Here is a 24,040-nt window from a genome sequence, read left to right on the forward strand (position 1 = left end):
AAATTGTGCCACTGGGGATTTTGTCTTTCTTATTATGTGTTTGATTGTTTGGGTGCTATAAAAGATAAGCGTATTTTAAGGCTTTTTACACATGTTGAATAGGGTGCCAATACTATTTGCATCTATGAATGATTTAGCCAATAAACACGATAATAACAGCAGGTTCTGTCTCTAACCACTGATGAATTAAGCATTACTATTTGAACCGTTGATTTGCTCAGTGTTTCCTCTTTCCACAGATCAAAGAGCTGTTGTGGCCCCTTTGCTTGAGGTTCAACTGGTTCTGCAGGGTCCCGACATGGTCTTCTTTCCCTCTCAGGAGCTGGGGGCTCCAGATAGTTTGTTTGAGATGGTGGAGAGCCTCATCAATGATGTTTTCAAAATGTCTTCACTGGTGCCACGGCTCGCCAAGCACAGCCTGTCTCTCCACTATCAGGTAAACTGATTTGATGCAGCCCTAACAAAAACGTGTGTTCGTCTCCTTCATTCAGCATGGATTAGGGTTTCTAACCTTTCTTCTGTCAGGCTGACATGGAAAGCATGACTGACCTGGCAGACATGCGACACCTCCTGATGGAACGTGTAAAGGCTGCGATGGCCGTGTGTTGTGGCTTCCACAACTCTCTGGAGCATTACAGCTACCTATATGTTGACGATAGGAAAGAGTTTATGCGTCGGTTCCTCGAGTATGGTCACATTCCCACAAGCCCTGATGTAGAGGTCTTCTCTGATAGCGTGGTCCATGAGAGTACACCTATTCTGGACAACTTTAGAGAGCAAATAGATGGGTAGGGGTTAAAATATATATTTTTTCATTTTCCATTAATTTATGCATTATCAGGTTCTAAAATTGAACTGTAAGTTCAGTGCAATCCGTTTGTCTCTACACTGTAGTTATGAGAAGCTCTATGAGGAGGTCCAGGGCCTGGAGGCAGTGCATGTTTTCCATGGATGGATGAGGATGGATGGTAGTAGAATGAAGAGTGCTCTGCTCAATGTCATCAAAAAGTGGAGCCTCATGTTCAAACAGCACCTCATCGATCATGTAACCAACAGGTAGGAAATGTGTTTTTTCTTTATTTCTTATAAAAGAGAACTTTCTACAGGTTTTTAGTTCAAACTCTGTGCTCAATCTCTGAGCCACTTCGTTAGCATGTTTGGCTTGTGCCCCATTTCTCCATCATGTAGATTATCACCAAATTATCACAGGATTGTTGGAGAAATTAATCTCATTCACTTTTTTGGATAAACAGCAGCTTCACACATGCATTGTATCAGGAGGTTTGGTACACCAAAAGAGTTATGCTCGCTCCAGTTTTAGTCCCAAAAAATCTATTTCTTTGGAAAAGCTTTTCACGTTGCTGTGCTTCCTCTGAACCTTTTAAATACTCAGACATACGGACTATAGTAAACTTTGAGTAATCTCTACTTAATAACAGTGTCCACACTGAAGAGCTAGCTCCTACACATGGTGGGATCACAGATCAGGCTTGTTCGAAGTGATTTCAGTCATCCGCTTCAATTAGCAACTAAAGTTAAGCTAATGAAGCTCCTAATGATGAATTAATCAGCAGCTTTTGACTGTACTGTACTGTACTGTACTGTACTGTACTGTACTGTACTGTACTGTACTGTACTGTACTGTACTGTACTGTACTGTACCTTACTATACTATACTATACTATACAATACTATACTATATGTCCATAGTTTTTACCTGAACAATGTTTTTGTCTCTTTTAGCCTGTCTGATCTAAAGAAGTTTATCTGTGCAACTGAGTCAGGCCTGAGCCAACGGGTGCAGGAGGGTGACTACAGCAGTCTGGTTGAGGTCATGGGTCACTTGCTGGCGGTTAAAGAGAGACAAACCTCTACAGACACCATGTTTGAGCCTCTGCAACAAACCATTGCTCTGCTGAAAATCTATGAACAGGAGCTCCCAGAAGTGGTTTACAAACACTTAGCTGTAAGAACTGATATTCTGATATCTCATCCATTTATTTGGTTTTCTGGTAAAGAGTCATTGCTTTATTTTTTCCTGCTGAGACCGAACCATTTGAACCACTCTGATAGTTCTTTTGTGTTTTTCCTAATGCTAATCTCTCATCTGAGCTCTTCCTCCCAGCAATTCATCATATATCATGACTGCTGTCTTTGCCTACAATCTTGTTTTTGTACATTCTTGATTATCTGTCTTTCTACAGGAGTTGCCAGAAAAGTGGATCAATCTGAAAAAACAGGCAATTTTGGTTAAACAGCAAGTGGCATTGCCACAGGCCATAGAGGTGTCCAGCTTACGCAGAAAGTGTGCTTTGTTTGATGTTGAGCAACATGCCTTCAGGGATCACTTTCGCAGAGATGGGCCTTTCAGGTAGAATAACTGAAACACTTTAAATTCAATTCATAATGCATCATGGTTCCAGTGAGAAGTGTCCCTACATCCATAGAGGTAATGAAATTTTAGAAGAAATAGAATTTAGTTTTTTGTTTTTTACGTGTCCTGTTTGGCAGAGTAGCGCTCAGAATTGTTGTCTGAGTGCCAAGAAGAAATCTCAATATAGAACATCTGTGTATCTGTACCTGAATCCAAACACATGTGGGTGTAAGTGTGAGCGTGCTTGTTTATTGGAGGTTTCTCCATAAAAATATGCAATAGCGAGTGTGAGGAGCAACAGAACTGACCCCGTTGACCCGAGACAGACACAGAGGAAATCTAAGAGACAGACATCCAAAGGCCCCCCAGAGCAGGGGAACCCCAGGAAGACCACCACCGGGACTACCTCTCTATCCGGACAGGGGGCCACGAACAAAAGAGGGGTTTCCCCACAGGGCCACTCCAAACCAGGACACAGTTATCGAACATATGTCCCCAAACGCCATGAATCCCTGCCCCACAGGGGCACACCCCTACAGATGAGGTCCACCCCCAGAAAAGACGATGGAGACACATCCACGCAGCGCAAGCTCCACACACGGCCCCGCTCCAAGCACCCCTGCTTCATCCTATCCTCCACCACACAGCGCACAGTGATGGCAAGGGAAGGGACCAGTACAATGCCACGCCAGCCTCCACCCACAAGCACAAGAAAGCAGACACCATTGAGCACCGTACTCACAGAACCCTCAATGTCTACATGCAACATAACCCTTAGAGGTAGCCACAGGCATCAGAGGTGAGGTTAATAAAATACACTCTGCTATGGTAGCCATTAGGCATTCATAGCAGAGTGTATTTGCTAGCAGAATGTAGGACCTTGGGTTTAGGCGTGCCCAAACCCAAGGTCCTACATGTATGTGTCATGAAAATGTTATAAGTGAGAGTGTCTAAGTTGTACATTCAAATTTGGGCCCAGGCTGCCATGGGACCTTGGAGATGGAAAACCCTCGAGGTACTCCAGTGACGTACCTGCAACCCAAGGTCCTACATGAGTGGTAGTGTGATGGAGCGACCAGAAATTATAATTTTGTGCGCAAGTTTGTATTTTGTGGATCTTCTGTAATCCGTATATGGTCACAAGGTTGTACATACAGACTTAAACACAAGTTTCTAGAAAGGTTATAAAGATAATCAGTTCAAAGCATTGTACATAAATACTAATATTCAAATGTGTCACTGCATTGTCTGGACCTAAAGACCTACACTATAATCAACTGTTAGATAACAATATGTTTTTTATGATGTTCAGGAAAAACACATGAACCATTAAGGCTAAAATCTGTCACTGACAAAAAGATGCTGTAACACAATTGTCACAGTTTACCTTGATGCTAGCTTTACATTGCTATGGACTGATTTGGTGCTGACTAAGGAAGAAGCATTTTGACATTTGCAGCTTCCCAAATGGACAAGAACAAATTCCTTTGGGAGTAAAATTGGTCAGACAAAGAATTTAGCTGTTTGGCTACAGGGGACAGGGCTACAGGGACAAGAAAGCTTGTCAATGTGACGCTTTCAAACTTAAGAACAATGTACCAGTTGTCAAGCAAGGTGGTGGTAACGTCATACTGTGGAGTTGTTTTGCTGCCAGTGGCACTGATGCTTCTCAAAAAGTGGTTTAAATAATAAAGGAAAAAGACTACTTCTAGAATTCTTCAACATTGATACAAATCAACAGGTAGAAGGTTTAATCTTGGACATAAATGGGTGTTAGAATAAGGCAATGATCCCAAACACATATCAAGCTTGGTTTTGGAAGAAGTTAAGCTGGCTAACAATAAGCTTCTGCAGTGGAGTTGCCAAAGCCCTGATCTCAACAATATTGACATTTTGTGGGATATGCTTTACAGCATGGTCTATGCTAGAAACCAACATATTGACTCTTAATTAACTTAACTGAAAATAAAATTAACCTATTATGTAATTTGTTAAGTTCAGGTTTATGAAATGATTGGTTACAGGTAGACAATGTAAGTAGCAAAGAAGAAAATGGCAAAGCAAGAGTATAAAATGGATTATAATTTAGTGAAAGGGAGGATTAAAAAGGAGATTGAAAAGGAGTCGTTCACACCTTTCTTCTAGTTTGGGTTAAACACAAGGTTTTAAGGATATATTGAAATATTAAAGTGTTATATTATTATATAATATTAAATGTGCTAAAGGATTGTATAGAAGATCACAAGGACGATGCACCATAGTTTATTTCCCAGCTTTTTGTCTTCTTCCAGAGCCAACATGTAAGAAACACATTAAAGCATCATTAAAACACAAAAAATTGTGACATGAACTAATATACTGGATATACTGGATGGAAGCACCTGAAACTGAAAAGTGCTATTGTTACCCTTGAGAAACAACATTTATTGTTTTAATTTTCCCTGTGGACTGCATAAGTTGGATGAGTACCTTGGAAAGATAAGAATGTCACCTGAGCTCTACTCCCCACTTGATACATGAATGTTATCTTGAGCTACTCCTATCCGACAAAGCTAATTAAATCTTAACATTGTCAGGATCTGCCATTTTGTTCTTTGTTTTTGTTTACTTTGCCATTTAAGATTTTCCCTGTTCCTTTGATTAGTAGTTTACTTGGTTTAGTTTATATTTGCTTAGATTCTTGTGCTTGTTTACATGTCCTTAGATTTAGTTCTCTCTAGGGTTACTATTTATGTTTAGCTTATGTTTAATGTTTCTATTGGCTTAATAGTTGTGTTTATTGATTCCTTCCGTTTACTTTGTTCTGCCTTTCCTCTTTGCTGTTAACCTAGTAGTTCCTCCTCTTGTCCTTAGATCCCCTTCAGTTATTATTTAGTCAGTGTCCATTTCCCTTTTATATTAGTAATTCTCCCCAGCCTTATTTCTAGTATAGTTTTCTGTATTAGTCTCTACTGTTTAAGTTCCTTCCAACAGGTTATAGTTTATAGTTATTTGTTTCCTCACTAGGCTTAGTTCCACTTATTGTTTACATTTTAGTTTATAGTAATTCTAGGTCTTCGCTTCCCTGCTCTTCCTTATCAGATAATGTTATCCTTAGATTCTAGTTTCCCTTTGGTTTTCTTATAGTTTAGTTCCCTCGTTACCCTGTGTTTCCTAGTTCCCAAGCGACTGTTTGCATTTTGGTCCAAAAACAACCTCTGACCATGATAAACATGATACTAATTCATTCAAAGGAAGAGATTCACTGTCATAACTTCTAATTGTCAGATTAGTTATGTGTGCAATTGGCCTCTTAATAACCTGGTGATTATTTTCCCATCTGCCCTGAGTACCTTAAGTCTCTGGATGTTGTGGGGCTCTCATGGTTGACACCGCTTTTCAACATTGCGAGGCAGTCGGGGACAGTGCCTCTGGACTGGTAGACTGGGGTGGTGGTCCCCCTTCATAAGAAGGGTGACCGGAGGGTGTGTTCCAACTACAGGGGGATCACAATCCTCAGAATCCCTGGTAAGGCCTACGCCAGGGTATTGGATAGGAGAGTCCGGCCAATAGTCGAACCTCTGCTTCAGGAGGAGCAGTGTGGTTTTCGTCCTGGCCGTGGAACACTGGACCAGCTCTATACCCTATCATACCATGTGTTTTGTGGACCTGGAGAAAGCATTCGACTGTGTCCCTCGTGATGGCCTGTGGGGGGTGCTCCAGGAGTATGGAGTCGGGGGCCCTTTATTAGGGGCCTTCCGGTCTCTGTACAAGCGGAGCAGGAGTTTGTTCCGCATTGCCGGCACTAAGTCGGACCTGTTCCCACTGCATGTTGGATTCCGGCTGGGCTGCCCTTTGTCACCGGTCCTGTTCATAACTTTTATGGACAGGATTTCTAGGCGCAGATGATGTGGTCCTGCTGGCCCCCTCTAGCCAAGACCTACAGCATGCGCTGGGGCAGTTCGCAGCCGAGTGTGAAGCGGCTGGGATGAGGATTGGCTCCTCCAAGTCCGAGGCCATGGTTCTCGACCGGAAAAGGGTGGCTTGTCCTCTTCAGGTTGGAGGGGAGTTCCTGCCTCAAGTGGAGGAGTTTAAGTATCTTGGGGTCTTGTTCACGAGTGAGGGAAGAATGGAGTGGGAGATCGGCAGACGGATTGGTGCAGCTGCCCCAGTAACAGGGGCGCTGTGCCGGTGTGTCGTGGTGAAGAGAGAGCTGAGCCGAAAAGTGAACTTCTCGATTTACCGGTTGGTCTACGTTCCTACCCTCACCTATGGCCATGAACTTTGGGTCATGACTGAAAGAACGAGGTCCCGGATACAAGCGGCTGAAAAGAGCTTATTCCGTAGGGTGTCCGGGCACTCCCTTAGAGATAGGGTGAGGAGCTCGGCCATCCGGGAGGGGCTCGGAGTAGAGCCCCTGCTCCTCCACATCGAGAAGAGCCAGTTGAGGTGGCTCGGGCATCTATACCGGATGCCTCCTGGACGCCTTCCTCGAGAGGTGTTCCAGGCACATCCCAACGGGAGGAGGCCCAGGGGATGGCCCAGGACACGCTGGAGGGACTATGTCTCCCGGCTGGCCTGGGAACGCCTTGGGTTCCCCCCAGAGGAGCTGGAGGAGGTGTCTGGGGAGAGGGACGAGGGACGTCTGGGTGCCTCTGCTGAGTCTGGTGTCCCCGCAACCCGGTCCCGGATAAGCGGAAGATGACGAGTACGAGTATTTTCCCATTAATGTCATGGAAGTCACTGGTAATCGTTGCAATATGGTGTTAGTGCTGCTGACTCTGGAATGGGTATTCCTGCAGCCAAATTAAGTTTGGTAGTCCTACAGTCTGTCATTACCAAAACACTGCCTACTTAATGTTGAATCTGTCCTGATGTGTGGGTTTTGATGGGTGCATATGTGTGCTGATATATTTCCTCAGGTTTGACAGCCAGAGGCCATACCAGATGTTGAATGAGTTTCACCAGAAGATCCAGGGACATGAGAAGACAATGGCCTCCCTGATGGAGTCGGCGAGCCTGTTTGAGGTCACTATCTCAGAGTACAAACAGCTCCGACAATGCAGGTAAATAAGGAACATGAAATGAAGAAAATACCTCCAGATTTTTAACTAGCAACCGCTCACTGCCAGTGGTGCCCCAAACATGTTTTCACAAGGTGGCCACATGGGGTTATTAAAAATATTTGTTTGGGACAACAAAACCATTGACGTTCTTTGAAAAATTATAGAATTTTGTACTAATATTATATTATAGGAACTACGAAAAAACCTGTTATAGACCATTTGTCATTTGTTTTGTTTTTACAAATTTATATTTAGGCTTACTATGAATGAGCATTTAAAGTTTACAGCTACAGTTTTTTTCAATAGTTTTATTCTTTAATATAAAATGATTTTTTTTTCTTTTTACAAAATGAAAAACATTACAAAATGATTCAATATGCATACACTAAAAATGAAAATCTGTATATAAACTATTTCCTAAACACTGGGTAACAATGACAAATTTCATACTGTTAAAATGAATTCAAAAGTATATATTGCAGACTTTTAAAATTACACGAACTAAAGTGGACTAACAGTTGGTTAAAGCAAAAGGAAGGTGCCTTCGCTGACAAATAGACAACTCAGCATCAACCCCACCCACTTCACCCCGACACCGGCACTGCTCATTGCAGAGACAATAGTTTCTTATTGTATTTGTTCACCTTGTTTGCATCTTCCCAAAGGTATGAGGTGGGCCTGCTGAAAGAGCTATGGGATATGATTACAGTGGTGGAATCCAGCATAGCAGCTTGGAGAATGACACCCTGGAGGGAGATCAATGTGGAGAATATGGAACTGGAATGCAAGCGCTTCTCTAAAGACATACGAGGCCTGGATAAAGAAGTAAGAAGCTGATCCAAGCTTGTCCACACAAACATGGATATACACAAACCTGCAGTGTTTGTACCACTCATCCACAAGTACATGGAGTTTTCATGACAACAATTGTTTTTTTAAAACACTTTTACAAGTGGAGATTTTTAGCAACACAAAAGGCTGTGGTATTAAACCTGCTGCTTAAATCTCCATTGTCTGTGTCACAAGCTCTTGTACTGATCACTTTCTTTGTGTCTTGTAGGTAAGAGCATGGGAGGCCTTCACAGGTCTGGACAGTATGGTAAAGAACATCCTAACCTCCCTCAGGGCAGTAGCTGAGCTCCAAAGCCCTGCAATACGAACCCGGCACTGGCATCAGCTAATGGCTGCTACCGGAGTTTGCTTCACAATGGACCAGGTCTGGAATTTATTTAAACATTTATAAAAGGACGCACAGTTCCGGTTAGAAGTTTACATTCTGTCACCCATATTTGATATTTTATAGAATATAATTTAGGCAGTTTTCCGTATCTTTCTATGCACAATAGTTTGCTGGGATTTTTGTCTATTCCTCCTGACAGGACTGGTGTATCTGAACCAGGTCTGTAGGCCACCTTACTCCAGCAAATGTTTAGCCCTGCCCACAATTTTTTATGGGACCCAGATCACGATTGCAACGTTATGAATTTTTTTATAGTTTACTTTTATTTTGTTGTGACTTCTCTTTCTCTTATTCAGTTAATTTTAGTAAGTTTTTAGGGTGGGTGTAGTAGTTTTTATTAGTTGTTATAATTTTAATAATGCTTAGTTTTAATTTAGTTTTTTTTTTATCAGTTTAAGTATTAGTGCCACCAAGGACTATGGGGTGCCGTACTAAGCCGACAGCTGACGTAAACTGGTCAAGTATTCCCTCCAATGTCTGAATGCCATTATTGCCAAATTGTTACATTTTAATTCCATCAGACCATGGGACATTTCTCTTAAAATTAAGGTATTTTTCCCTGGATGCATTTGCAAATTGTATCTAGCTTTTTATGTAGAATAATGAGTTATGACTTCTTTTTTAGTGGCCTCTCAGCCAATCTTGACACAGAACTTGTTTCACTGTGGATGAGGAATTCCTCTTTAGCCAGCTTTTTAACAACATTTTTGGCTTTTTTTGTTGTGTTCCTACTCACACCAACAACACAGAACACATTTCCTTCCTGAACAGTATGATGCCTGGACATCCCCGTGATGTTTGTACTTGTGTATCATTTTCTGAATAGGTGAACGTGGCACCTTCAGGTATCTGGAAATGATACCTTCTGGTATTTAGTAAATAAAAATAATGTTGATAACTTACCTTAGACGTGAGTAGTTTAGCCTGATTTAATGTATACTGTATGTACCGTAACTGTATCTGGTTTGAACTGTAGGATTATTTTCATATCTTAACAACTAAAATATGACATCATCTAAAATCTAAATATTTCTAAATATAATCTTTGTAAAACAGACGTTTGGTAAGAAGCTGTTATCTTGATTACTGTGATACCAAAGGGACTGAGATTTATTTTTCATGTGAGAGAATCAGCAAATAGGAAGCTGTGGACTGACATTTGTGTAACATGTATTTATACTTTATGCTGTTTTTTATTTGATGTTGTTTTTTATAAAGATGAACACAGCTCTGCTTAATGTAAATCAAAAAAGGAGTCTTTAGGTTTTTGCTGTTGTGCTTAAGCCAGCATTTTCCAATGTGAAGTCAGCAGTTGTCTAGCATAATGAGAGCAAGCTGCAGAGTAGTGTTATCACTGAGTTCAGAAAGAACTCTGAACACTTCAAGCTAATCATCTTCAGATATTAATTGTTTCTCTGTGTGGCCTGACAGTCTTTGAACCTCAAGCTGTTCCAGTTCCACGGTATCAGCTGGTTGTCAGCCTCTGCTACCACAGCTCACTTATCTGCATTTATGTTAATATAACCAAATTATTTTCCCAAAAGGATAAATGTACACATAATTTTTGTCCAGGACAACTGACTACACATGAGAGTTGCATTATTTCCCCTGACACCAGAGAACAAGGAAAATAAAGATCTGCCACAGAAGCAAATAATGGAAAAATATGAAATTAACAAAAAACCTGAAGTTCATGAATGCTGTAATGAATTTGTATAGTTGTTTTGTTTCCAGAGCAGTTTAACCCACAGAGCCTGACAGCTGCTGCCAACACAGTTACAACTGGAGAAAAGCAGAAAAGTTTCATATTCACTACTAATATATATACTATTAATTTGCATGTACATATATATACATATATAATTTCCCATGCCCATTTTTTTTCCTTTACATTATAATAAAACTTGGAATGTTTTACAAAAGTATTCACATGTATTTAACTTTTTAGTCATGTTTCAACCACAAACCTTAATGCATTTCATTGAGATTGGATGAAATATACTACACAAAGTAGTGCATTTGCATCCATTCATTGTCTTTACCTGTTTATGCACACACACTCTTACCTAAGGGCAATAAGGAGACACTAATAAACGTAAGGTGTGTGTTTTTAAACTGTGGGTGCAAGCAGGGGTACCCATAAAGAACCCTCTCAAGCATGGGGAGAACATGCAAACGTCATGCTTGAAGACCTCAGGCAGGGATTCAAACCCATAACCTTCTTGCTACAAGGGAAAAGTACTAACAATTGCATCACCATGCATACCTAAATAAAATCCAAGCAACCAATTCCCTTCACTGTTTTTTTTTTTCTAGAAAATATAATCCACCTGTTTGAAATTTAACATCGGAATACATCCAGTTGGTCAATGAAGGTCTCATAGATTTGTTAGGGTCTTGATGATGCTAACATCATCAAGACCAAAAACCACACCAGACAGATCAGGGATAAAGTTGCTGAGAAGATGAAAGCAGGGTTAGGTTATAAAACAGCATTCCGAGCGTCACATCACCCTAAACACAATGAAACTTGGCTGCACCATGCTACAGGGAAGCTTCTTTTTAGCATTGATGCGGAAGCATTAAGTCATAGAATTTCAACACAAATGCACCCACACTTTTTAGATTTTGTGTTTTAAAAACACTTAAAACAATGTATATATCTTCAACTTTACAATCATGCAGTACTTTGTGTTGGTCTATGTCATGAAACTAACATACAAAACTAACATACAAAGTTTTTTTGTTGAAATGTCACAAAATGCATGAGAATTAAAGGTGTGTTATGATTTTTACAAGGTGCTGTAAATGTTGGTAGAACACTGATAGAACTGTCTGTGCTCTGAGCAGGAAACGACATTGGCTGACTTGCTGCAGCTTAACCTGCACTATTTTGAAGAGAAAGTCAGAGAAATTGTGGACAAGGCTGTTAAAGAAATGGGGATGGAGAAGGTCCTGTCTGAGCTCAACTCCACATGGACAGGTAGAAGTAGCAGCCACTTTAGTTTAGTCATATTTAGCCAAGCTGTTCACACCAGCAGTTGTAGTATCATTGTGCCTTTTCAATATCTCATACCTAGAGTGATTTCCACATTGTCCAGGTATGCATTTCCAGTATGAGCTCCACCACAGGACCCAGGTGCCTCTGCTCCGCATGGATGAGGAGCTAATTGAAACTCTGGAAGATAACCAGGTTCAGCTTCAGAACGTCATGTCATCGAAGTACATAGCACACTTTCTGGATGAAGTGTCTTCATGGCAGAGCAAGCTTTCTGTAGCAGACTTGGTCATCTCCATCTGGTTTGAGGTGCAGCGGACATGGACCCACCTGGAGAGCATCTTCATTGGCTCTGAGGATATCCGTTCTCAGCTGCCTGAGGTGAGATACTGTACATCTCTACAAGTTTAAAACAGAGTTATGTAATATGCCATCTCACAGAGCACTGTTCAATCAATCATTTAAAAATGGAAAAAGTGGAAAGAAGGAGACCATTGTTGAAATAAAAGGGGACACAGCAGATATGTGGAGGAAGGTGCTCTGGTCAGATAAGAGCAAAGCTGAACTTTTTGAACTTCATGTAAAATGCTCTGTATGACAGAAACTGCTCATCCATCTGAACACACCGCCCCCACTCATGAAATTCAGAGTTGCTGAAAAGATGGAGGTAAATACAGGGTAAACCCATTAGAGAGTGCAAGACTTGAGACTGGGGTGGAGGTTCATCTATTAGCAGGACAACAACCCTAAATATAAGTTTTGTGAGTTAGCTTAAATCAAAAATATATTAATTTGTTAGGAGGGCCTAAGAAAGGCCAAAGTCCTGAAGTTTCCTGTTCACAGATACTCTCCATTTAGTCTGACTGACCTTGAGCCATTTTAAAAAGAATAATGGGCAAAAATATTATTCCCTAGTCCGAAGTTAGATGTATACAAATGTACATCACACTAATAAGGGTTCTGTACATCTCTTTTTCAGCCCAGATGCTTGCTTCTAAGATTCTTATATCTTTGTTGAGCCTGAAATCCTCCTGTTTTGTTCTCTGGTGAAATCCATTGCAGGAGTCCAGGTGTTTTGAGGGGATTGATTATGATTTCAAAGAGCTGGTAAACTCCATGCATCAGACACCTAACGTGGTGGAGGCCACCAATAAGCCAGGTCTCTTTGGTAAATTGGAGGATATTAAGAGCAGGTGAGAGAGACAAATGGATCGCTTTAAAGTGAGTTCATGTTCAGCATGTATGCTCCTTGCACACAAACATTGACTGTCTGAGTACTTTCTATATTTTTTTCAGGCTGTCTCTGTGTGAAAAAGCTCTAGCAGAGTACCTAGACACCAAGCGTCTGGCCTTTCCAAGATTCTACTTCATTTCTTCAGCTGACTTGTTGGACATCCTGTCTAATGGGACAAACCCCCACCAGGTTGCCTGTTTGAAAATACCAAAAACTGTGCTCATGTCTTCATGCAGTTTCATTTTAAAAACACTCTTTGGCACTTTTAACTCCTGCTGTTTTTTGTAATACTTTTAGTATCCACACAGGGGCAATGTTGATTACAGGTGTGCAGATTGCTTCCACAATCTACATCTGGACATTATGTTATGTATTTTCACTTCACAGAAAAAAAGTGGTTAAGAATGTGGCTGTAGTTTTCTCTTAGAAAAACTAAGCAGGCATGGAGCCAAATACAAGCTGTGCCCTTCTGTTACCTTCACTGAACCGATGCATTTATACATGAGGCTGCAAAGAAAATAAACAGAGTATGAGTTGGGTGTAAATCAGGCAGGAGTTCATTGTGTCCGTGTGTTTGCTCAGGTCCAGAAGCATCTATCTAAGCTGTTTGACAACATGGCTAAGATGCACTTTGAAGCAGATGAAGAGGGAAATCCTTCTAAGGCAGCCTTGGGCATGCACAGCAAAGAAGACGAGTATGTGCCTTTTATTCGGGCCTGCGACTGCTCTGGACAGGTAAAATAGACCTACAATCTTTTATTCATGCTACTAATTATTAGTATCATAACTTCTATATTTATCTAAATGCTGAAGACATTTATTGTTTGTCTTCATTATGCTACTGATTGCGTCACACAAGCTGCCGAGGATAAATGCAAAAGACGGGAAAGTTCACTTACCTGTCATTTCCTCTGATGAAGAGAACAGAGGAAATATACAGATATTAGAGACTGACATCGCGGCACATAATAAAGCAGAAAAATGAAACTGATTCTGTCTTTGCCCCTGGGTTTGCATATCATAACTCATAAGTCTATTAATTTTCCATTACATTCTGTGGTATCTGCCTGACTCTGCTTCCACTTGAATGCTTGTAAATGACCTCATTAGGGTCCACTGAAAATAGAGCCCCTTTGTGTTCATGTAACAAGCATGCTGGTGTTTTTTTATGTTTGAATTTGTGCACCGGTTTGTTTTTCTGCTCTATTTCAGGTAGAGATATGGTTGAACCGGGTGCTGGACACCATGCGCTCCACTGTTCGCCATGAAATGACTGAGGCAGTGACTGCTTATGAGGACAAACCCAGAGAGCAATGGTTGTTTGACTATCCAGCTCAGGTAAACAGACTCCAGAAGATGAACTTCCACCCCAGTTTCAGGTCTTTTGAGGCCTCTATCAGGTTTTCTTCCAGGATTCCCTTGTATTTAGTTCCATCCATCTTCTTATCAACTCTGACCAGTTTCATCGTACCCGCCGGAAGATTGTGATTGTAGCAAGTACAGTATTTGGGGATTTGAGTTGAGACTTTCACTCTACACATCAATAACTGAACATTTAATCACCTCTATGGAATTTATCTTTGTTTCACTCATAGATAATACTGACTAGAGCTGCTAATTACATTGGTTTGCAATTGCTTGGATGAAGCATTTGGTAGGCAACATTTCAGGTACATTAGATTAAAACAAAACATCCAAAGTCCAAAAACAAGACTATTAGGTAAATTGGTCTCTCTACATTGCCCTTAGGCGTGAATGAGTGTATGCATGGTTGTTTGTTAGTCTCTGTGTTGCCCTGCGATGGATTGGCGACTTGTCCAGGGTGTACCCTGCCTCTCGCCTGTAGGCTGCTGGAGATAGGCACCAGCTCCCCCGTGACCCACTATGGAATAAGTGGCAAAGAAGATGAATGAATGAATTAATGAATAGATTAAAACACAATGTCTCGACTTTCAGTGTTTCTTTTTTGCCCAAAGATCTTGATCTTAGTGACCAAGATCTCAAAGGTAAAAAAGAGAGGTTTGGACATTCTGATGATGATAAAGAAAGAAAAAAGTGAGGACAAAGTGTATTGGTACCAGAAGAAGTTGTATTACAAATTATTTTACAATGCTATTTTTTTCTAATATCGTACAACCCTAACACTGACAACAGTTATGTGATGTAAAAAAGGCAGTTGTTGGCAACACCATGTGAATTCAGCAATATTAGAATAAATGGATTACTAGATTTGATAGTATGGGCATAGTGATGGTTCCATGTCCATGGCTGTAACATTACCTCGGGCCTGTATACAATCAGTGATTTGGTGCAGAACATGGTCTAAAAGCTTTGCATCCCGCCTTGTAACAATTTGATCCACAGGTGTTGGAACTGGCCTTTGAGAACCTGCAAATCACCTCCAGCTGATTACGGACGTATAAACGGATTTTCCATGTTTGAAGTAGGCAAAGATAAGGGAACTGGGTTAACCTCAACATAAGACAGGGTTTAGACACATGGACACAGTATGTTGCTGGTTGGGGTTACCCAATTCATTACCAGTGCTTTCCTGCGGTCATGCACCACATCATGATGCCTGGATTAACATGGGTGTGTGTCTTCCACCATTGACAGGATTCATCTTCCTAAGAGCTGCCCCAAATGGATGTTATGGTTATTAGTGGCACTAAAATTGCCAGACATCATCAGTCCGTGTCTCCAGGAAAGGCACCTCTCCATATGCAGGCATCTTTGACAGCCTAAGATACCATTGAACCAGTAGTCCTGCAAATGCCAGTCAATGCGAAATGTTGCTGGACAACAAGCAGTCTTGTAAACAGCCCAATACCTGTATTTGAATTAAAAATCCAGATGTCACGTGGTTTTATAATGATTGGCTTACAATTAGTTGATCTTCCTGCTGTTCTCTGTCTTGGGTGAGTAGATTTCTTACAATATATGTGTGAACCTTACTTGTGAACCACTAACCAGAACTGGGTCACTGTGATACCTGTAACAAAATGTAACACCTATTTCATTAAAGTGCTGGTAATAATGTATTATGCATTAGGATAAATTATCTGTGACCTTTAATCACTGTTTTGATTGGCTGTTAGATGCCCCAGCAATTATTGTCAGTATTTAATTGAAACAAATAAGTGGTGTGTGGGGCATTGCTATGCAACAATCTGTTTGGTTAGCTATAGATGTCAAAGATAATCATTAAAAGGTTAGTAGTTTAAGTCCCAAGTCAAGACACCATCTACTTATCAAGAATTAATAGCCAAACAGCTCCCAGTTTCTGTCAGTTATCATTTAATGAATATCTGCTTGGTGAGGTGTGGAATTATAGAACAATAGATAAAGGATTTGCACACTGTCGTTCTCGAACAGCAAGCCCTAAAACAAATGACCAATAAAAAGTTGCATTGATATCACAGTTCAGTCTGAATATGTTTATTTAAGAACCAAGGTTGGCTTTGAGGAATTTGGAATGAGGCCATGTTTTTATGTGTAGCTTATTAAGCAACCCTTTAATTTCCACATGTACTTTTAAATATCATAAATACAAACATTAATGTCTTGCAGGAATAAATTGAAACTTTATCAGTCATCAACCAAATCAAATATGTAGCTCCATGCTCAATGGCCTTCTAGTTTTTCAGGACCACATACAAAGCAAAACAGCTCAGACTAGAACATGTGGGCAGCGTGCCGGGCTGGGATGAGCGTCTGGTCGGACTGGAGCTGCAGTTTCTATGGCGTCTTCCTCAGACAGGGAGAGGGAAAACTGCTTAGTCAACAAAGTTAGGAACACTGTCTCTTCTTGGGGAATCCTTTGCTGAGATTCTTGTCTTCAAAAGTTCACACAAAACTTTGACACTATTCTTAGAATTTTTTGTGCAGGAACCATAAGGAGTATAACATTGGATGAACTGATTAATGTTTTTACCTGACAAACAGTCATGGGGGAAAAAAAGGCCGTGCCCTGCGATGGACTGGCGAACTGTCCAGGGTGTACTCCGCCTCTCGCCCATAGACTGCTGGAGATAGGCACCAGCTCCCCCGCGACCCACTATGGAATAAGCGGTAGAAAATGACTGACTGACTGACTCTTTTAAAGATTTACACATCAGAGAGCCAACAGTCTGATCTGTCATAACCTTTGACATTCAACAAATTAACTGAGGCCTGTAGAATCTGATATGATTTACCTGACAATTACATCCATGTAGTATGGTTCTGTCCACTTGTTCAGAGGTGCTGGTGCCTGATATGTGAAGACTTGTCAAAGTGTCTGATATGTAATATGTTGTGGATACGGAGTGGTGTCTGGGTTTGGGGCATTTGGGGTGTCCCTGGGCTGGGTCGCTGGGGGGCCTGTCGGTGGGGCTCTGGCCCCCACTGGGGTGGGGCTTTGGTGGCTCTTGGGGGCGACATCTGGTGGGTGCATGCAACGCTTTTGGGGGACCTGTGCCAGAGGACATAGGTTACTGGCCTTGTGGCTGTGCTGCTCCTGGGTGGGTCTGGAGTGGGCTCTGGGTTCCTGAGGCATGTCGCCTATGGGCTGGGGTCCTGGCTGGGCCTGGGGCCTTGGGTCCTGGCGGATTTGTCCCCAGGGTTTTGGGCCGGTGCATGCTCTGGCAACTGCCCAGGGTCCTTCGGTGCAGTGGTGTGCTTGGGGCCTTCTAAACTGGTGGGTAGGTACCATCTTATTGCAGGTGCTTTCTCCTTAAAGGAGGGGATTCTGCTGGCGGGGCCAAGGGCCTGTGGGAGGGGATGGGGTGAAGTCAACTTGGGTCTCTGATGGCTTATGTGTTCTGGGAGTTGTCCGAATGTTGGGGTGGGTGGAGGTTTTGTTCAGGGGTGGAGGTGGGTGGTTGGCCTTGGGTGGGGATATGCATCATTTGGCTCTGGGTGGTTCGAGTTCGGATTCTGGTTCCTTGTCTTGGTTCTGGTTCCTGAAGCCAGGTCCAGTTCTGTCTGGGGAAGGGGTCATAGGGGTCTGCATTGTTTGAGCGGGCGGGCAGGCTGGCCGGGGTTGATCTCGGGATAGACTGGTCTCGGCTTCTTGGTGGGTTATGGTTTTGGCTCTGTAGGCTCTCTGCCTTTTGTGAGCTTCGGTGTGGGTTTTCTCTTGGGGCTACTTCTGGCCAGGGTATGGTGTGTCGGGCATGTGTTCTTGGGCTGTGGGTCTTCTTTTCATGGGGATGCCCTTTTGCAGGGTGGGGCTTTAATTTTGGGAGGCTGGTGGGGGGGCCCTTGCCCTGGTGTTGTGGTGCACTGTGTGGTGGGGAGCAGAATACGGCGGGGGTGATTGGAGCAGGGCTGTGTGTGGAGCTTGCCCTGTGTGGGTGTATCTTCATCTGCTTTTTGGGGATGGAGCCCATCTGTGGGGGTATGCCCCTGTGGGAAGGGGCTTCATGGCATTTGGGTTCAGGGGCATGTGTTCAATTTCTCTTTTCTGGTTGGGGGTGGCCCTGTGGGGAAATTCATGTTGGGGTTCATGGGGGGTGAGGGGCTCATGGGGTGGAGATCAGAATTCATTGCAGGGTTGGGACTGTTTCATCCTGTGGCGGCTCTGGTTGGTGGGCTCGTTTGGACCAGATAGACCCCTCTTTTGTACGTGGCCCCCTCTCTGGATGGGGATGGGGGTCGTTGGGGACAGGGGTCAGGGGCGGGGTCCAGGCTGGGGTTCTTCGGGTTCGGGTGGTGTCAGCATTAGTCTGGGCTGCTGCTGGGGCGGTCTGCCTGCCTCCACCCCGGAGGGAAGGGGACCCCCTCCTGGGTCAGGGGGCTGGTTGCCCCTATGGGGTATTGGCAGCTGGACCTGGGAGCATAGAGTATGTATGGGGACTGTGAGTGAGTGTACAACGTCCATTGCTGTGTGTCTTTGCGTTGGGTGTGTGGGTGTGAGTGTTTTTATATGGTTAGGTCTTGGGCTTCAGTTTAAGCCCCCATCAAATGAGGGGCCTATTTCCTTCCCCCCACATTCCCTGCTGGTGTGTCTGCCCGCTGGTGTACTTGTGGGTCTCAGTGTCTGGGGCTGGGTGCTTTGATGTCTTCCGGCTCACTCCCAGTGGCTGTTTGCCGGGGCCTGGACCCCTGGGCTCTGTTGGGCATCTGCTTGGGGAGTGATGTGTCCTGGGGTCTCGGGTCTCTGGATCCATGGCTGGATCTGCTCTGGTGTAGACAACTATTGGCGGGTCTTGTGGGCTCGTTACTGCAGCTCCCTGGGGCTTCTGCACTGTGGCTGCGGGGTGCTTCCCCTGGGACTCTTACCTGCTCTTCTCTGGGGAGGTTGCGGTAGTCCCGGCAGTGGTTCTCCTGGGGTTCCTATGCTCTGGAGGGCCTTTGGATGTCTGTGGCTTGGATCTCCTCCATGTCTGTCTATGGTCCAGGGGGGCAGGTTTGTGGCTCCTCACAATCGTTATTGCATATTTTTATGGAGAAACCTTGTACCACAAGCGTGCAAACCCACAGATGTTTAGATTCAGGTGTTACAGATACACATCTTTTCTATACTGAGTTGCAGTTACCACTAAACATATCTTGCATTCATTATTCCTGTGAACTTTTGGTAACATTTATTTTATTATATATGTTTCTGCAGCTGTAGAGGCGAGCAGTGTGTTATCTTGTCATCTCTTCATCCTTCTTTCTCTCCTCCATTCTTTTCTCCTTCTATCCCCTTTTCTTTTTTGCCCCACATCTCTCTCTTTCGTGCTTCTCATTTTTTTCCTTTTCCTTTTTCTTTTCCTTTTTCATTTCAGTAAAGTTTATTTTATAAACATCAAGCAGAGCATTGAAGCTTTAGCCGTAGTGCTCCACTAGTAAAAGTAAATCTGTTGGGCTTCTTTTCGGAACTCAGAGAACAATTCTGAGTGCTGCTCTGCCAGACAGGACACAGTTAAAAGAATCTGATATGGATCTGTCGAGTTTTTTATGTTGCATGATCTTATGTTGAATTGAATTTGTGGGGGCATTAAATCCTGGGAATATTTGACAGCTGCCTAAATAGTTTCTGCTTGTGGTTAACCTCTCTGAAGAGTTATGAAGCTCCAGTAGGCTGAAATGCCTTTCTAATGCTGTCTGAAATAATGGGCAGCAATAGATGGCTCTGCTATGTTATTTCTGATTTCTTTCCGTCCTGGCATTGTAGTAACAGACACCTACATAATCCAGAGCAGCAAACTTCGAAAACTCCTGCTCTTATAAAGATAATTAAACTAATTAAGAATAGTTGAGTTGATGAGTTAATGAGAAGATGAATGGAGCTAAATACTGGGCAATCTTGGAGAAAATATATTAGAAGCTGCAAGAGATTTGAGAATAGGGCGGAGGTTCACCTTCTAGCAGGACAGCAACCCTAAATACAGGCAGCACTACAATGCGATGGTTTAGATCAAAGCACATTCATGTGTTAGTCAAAGTCCAAACTTAAAACCAATTGAGAATCTGTGACAAAACCTGAAAACTGCTGTTTGAGACAATATCCATCCAATCTTAATAAGGTTAACACATTTTAAAAAGAGGATGGACAAAATGTATGGGTTCACTCAGGGATGTATTTTGTCAAACGTATGTTTTCCTAAAACATCTACTCATGCCTGTTGTATATTTATATAATTTTTGAGAAACAGTAACACCCCATAATTTCTGATCACAACAAAAACATGAGACTTCAGCACCAATAAACATTAGGTTTGTTATTACTTAGTTAACAGCCAGAGTACCACAAAACTGATTCCCTGCATTAATTGCAAATAAAACAGGAGTGTACATCTCAGAGCAAACATTGCTTTCCAGCTTTTGGCTTTTACTAAAATTCTAAAGCCTCTTTCACATAAAATATGGGAATACAGTATGTCTGAGCTTGTTCTCGCCTTTCACATTTAGATGGAATGTAACAAAAAAATCATGACCAGCAAACTTCGTGGTAGTATTAACCTTAATGCATTAATGAATATTTACATAAACCTGACTGCTTATAGCCTTTCCTCCTTGATTCCTCCAATGTCTTTAAATCTCCATTCAGGTTGCACTGACCTGCACTCAGATTTGGTGGACGTCTGATGTCAACATTGCTTTTGCCCGTATTGAGGAAGGCTATGACAATTTCATGAAGGAGTACTATAGGAAGCAGGTAGCTCAGCTCAACACCCTTATCTCCATGCTGATTGGCCAGCTCACACCAGGTGACAGGCAGAAAGTTATGACCATCTGCACCATTGACGTCCACGCCAGAGATGTGGTGGCCAAGATGATCAGTCAGAAGGTGAGAGCAGACCGGGATATAAATCTGGCAAGCACACATGCTCTATGCTGCTATACATTTTGAGAGGCTATTACTAGTAAGTAATGTATTCAAGATATTCAGACAAGCCATTAGCATAATTAGAGGGTGGAAATGCACAGATTATTTTGGGCTCATCTAAAGTCTTGGCAGCCTCAGGAAACTTTTTCTTCTTGTCTCCTCTTTGAAGGTGGAGAATTCTCAGGCCTTTGTTTGGCTCTCTCAACTGAGACATCGTTGGGACGAGGGGGACAGGCACTGCTTTGCCAACATCTGCGATGCCCAGTTTCTCTACTCGTATGAATATCTGGGCAACACGCCACGGCTGGTCATCACTCCTTTAACAGACAGGTATAAAGACCCCCATCCTTAGCAAATCATGATGGTGTTGTGTAATCTTACACCATTACTGCAGTTTATAATGAGAAAAGTGGTAGATTTATAATTAAAGATAGGTTTCAAAAGCTTTTTATCATCAGGCTGCATTTGTTCTGATTGCTTTGTCAGATCAGGTGGTTCATTTACAAACCCTCTGATATCCTGAAGAGTAGAGTAATTTGGTTTTGAAAAAAAAGCAACATATTTTTCTACTTATAGTTTCCAAAGTTTTGTGAAAAATATGGAAATTCAGTTTGACCTCTCTTTATCAGTGTAATTATGCACTTCTTTGATCAGTGTTAGTGTTTTAACTTTTGAACTAAAGATTGTTGACCAGTCTGCATTAACTAACTCAGCAGAATACACTTGTGCCACTTTTCCACTGGTTCTTTCTAGGTCGTGCAGCTCCACTACACTCCACTATATTTTGCTCAACTCGGCACAGAAGCTTTTGTGGCTATGGCTTGAAGCCCCACCTCCAGCCATCAGTGTAGTACACTGTGCCACTATTAACGTTATTGTGGAACATTGTCATTTTAAAGTAATTTGAGTGCAACCATTAGAAAAATAAATCAATAAATAGTAAAAAAGTTAAGTAAAAAGTAAAAACATAAATAAACAAAATAGAATTAATGCTTTCATTATTTTAGATGCAATAATGTGTTATATATGTTTTTTTCCTGTATAAAATGATCCACTGGGATGATTATCTGGAACACAGCCCAGCCAGAACTTATAAATTAAGGCACAGGGGTTTTGACGTGAGTGAGGTGTGGCAGGGGAAGTGGTATGAAGGGTCAAAGTAACAAAGATTAACTTGAATGAATTGAAGGTGTGAAACACTGAACATGGTAAAATTGAGTGCTGTAAAAACCAACATGTGATTAATTTTGCTTCTGTGAAAATTATTATAAGTGAATTTGGAGGTCATTAAAGTGATAACATGGTAAATATTATTGTTATAAATATTAAGGTTATCAAATTTAACGTTGCCATTTTTTATTCACTGTCTTGATTTTAGCTCCTCCATTTTTAAATAGTAAAATTATATTTTGGTTTGACCCGCTCCAGCCATTGTGGTCCTTAATATTATTGTAGTCTTGAGTTTTAATAACTTTTCCCTGCACTACATCAGCGAAAACCTTCACATTTTGCCTCTTCCCATTGCCAATCAGTAAACAGACATCTGTTCACATCATATCTAGTCCCTACTCAGCCCTGGTCGTATCTGTTCAGGAGCAGGGATGAAAAAAGCAGGTACTGATACTGAAAAAACAGTGATGAAACCCTTGCAAAGTAGGCCAAGTGAAGTGGAGCTGGGCTAAATAGAGCCAGTGGAAAAGGGGAGTTACTTCACCAGATTAAGTCAAGTATTATTTTTTAATATCAAGAGATCTTGTGCCACAAACCCTTGTCTATCAGACATTTAAGTATGCGGCCAATGTTTCTATCAGGCATGGAAACTGGCAGCTCTAAGAAAATGTCAATATTATTTTATTTCTTTAGCACTTTGTAAAACAAAAATGCCACCACAGAATTTATATATATATATATAAAAAAAACTATTTCAATATAATAGTCTTTTACAAACAGTAAAAATACTAATGAGTTAACATGCAAAAAATATTTTGTAAAGCTTTATTCACAATAAGAAATTCTGTATGTTAGACACTTTTCAGGTTCAAGACCATTGAGTAAAGAGGGTCTATAATTTCCTTGAATGTCTGGAGACATTGAACAACTCTTTAAGAGATTGGTAAATTATACAATAATTTAGTAGCAGCAACCACCTTTAACTTCTGTTTGTACCCCAGATCATCTAAGAACCTCTAGTTGTTTGACCTCTATGTTCCCCATGAAGTATAATGATGTAAAATATCTTTTAAATATGAATGGGCAGACATTAAAAAGGCTAATTAAAACAATAAAATGAATCATGTTATGAATAGCAAACTGATGGCTGGCTACAATACCTACATTTTCTTGCTCCATTTATACATGGAAGAATTTTGAATCATGTGAAAACAATGAAACTTTAACAGATCTATAGTCATATGCAGACTTTTACAGTAATTAATGTGTTTTAAATAAGTCACTAACCCAGCAATAATGTTTGCACAATGAGACTTGTCCCTGTGTTTTTTCTTCTTCTGTTGCATTTGCATCTGGTGCCGGTTCTGCTTTTTAGACCCAGAAGGTGGCTGCTATTGCTCTGATAGACTTGCATCTTTCCTTCTTCTTTTTGTAGCTTTATTTTCATTTTTCTCTGGGCATGTTGGTGTAATGCACAGGCGTTATACAGTAAATATCTGAGTATTCACCACACTAAATCACCGAAAGGTATTACAACAATTTAAAAAATGTTTTGTTTGAATCTGTGGAAAATGACTCTTTATTAGCTACTGATGAAACAACATGTGTTGCTAACAGGTATGTTAAAAAGTGTTTTTGCTATGCAAACGTTTTTACGGAAGCTGAAGTTTACTTTCAAAA

The 24,040-nt window shown here is 41.6% G+C and overlaps 1 protein-coding gene across 1 annotated transcript in view; it reads left to right on the forward strand.

The window, feature by feature from the left end:
• dnah9 (dynein, axonemal, heavy chain 9) overlaps positions 1-24,040 on the forward strand; it is a 274,955-nt gene that overhangs the window by 43,301 nt on the left and 207,614 nt on the right. The window contains exons 17-32 of the mRNA XM_047377712.1: positions 240-436; positions 526-788; positions 895-1,056; positions 1,744-1,966; positions 2,205-2,371; positions 7,276-7,419; positions 8,085-8,244; positions 8,480-8,635; positions 11,510-11,642; positions 11,761-12,038; positions 12,720-12,850; positions 12,954-13,080; positions 13,474-13,626; positions 14,104-14,229; positions 20,912-21,151; positions 21,360-21,520. Coding sequence (XP_047233668.1) covers positions 240-436; positions 526-788; positions 895-1,056; positions 1,744-1,966; positions 2,205-2,371; positions 7,276-7,419; positions 8,085-8,244; positions 8,480-8,635; positions 11,510-11,642; positions 11,761-12,038; positions 12,720-12,850; positions 12,954-13,080; positions 13,474-13,626; positions 14,104-14,229; positions 20,912-21,151; positions 21,360-21,520 — 2,821 coding nt within the window. The remainder of the gene's footprint in view (positions 1-239; positions 437-525; positions 789-894; positions 1,057-1,743; positions 1,967-2,204; positions 2,372-7,275; positions 7,420-8,084; positions 8,245-8,479; positions 8,636-11,509; positions 11,643-11,760; positions 12,039-12,719; positions 12,851-12,953; positions 13,081-13,473; positions 13,627-14,103; positions 14,230-20,911; positions 21,152-21,359; positions 21,521-24,040) is intronic.

This window comes from Girardinichthys multiradiatus, chromosome 10, assembly GCF_021462225.1.
Source record: "Girardinichthys multiradiatus isolate DD_20200921_A chromosome 10, DD_fGirMul_XY1, whole genome shotgun sequence".
In the NCBI taxonomy this organism is placed as follows: Eukaryota; Metazoa; Chordata; class Actinopteri; order Cyprinodontiformes; family Goodeidae; genus Girardinichthys; species Girardinichthys multiradiatus.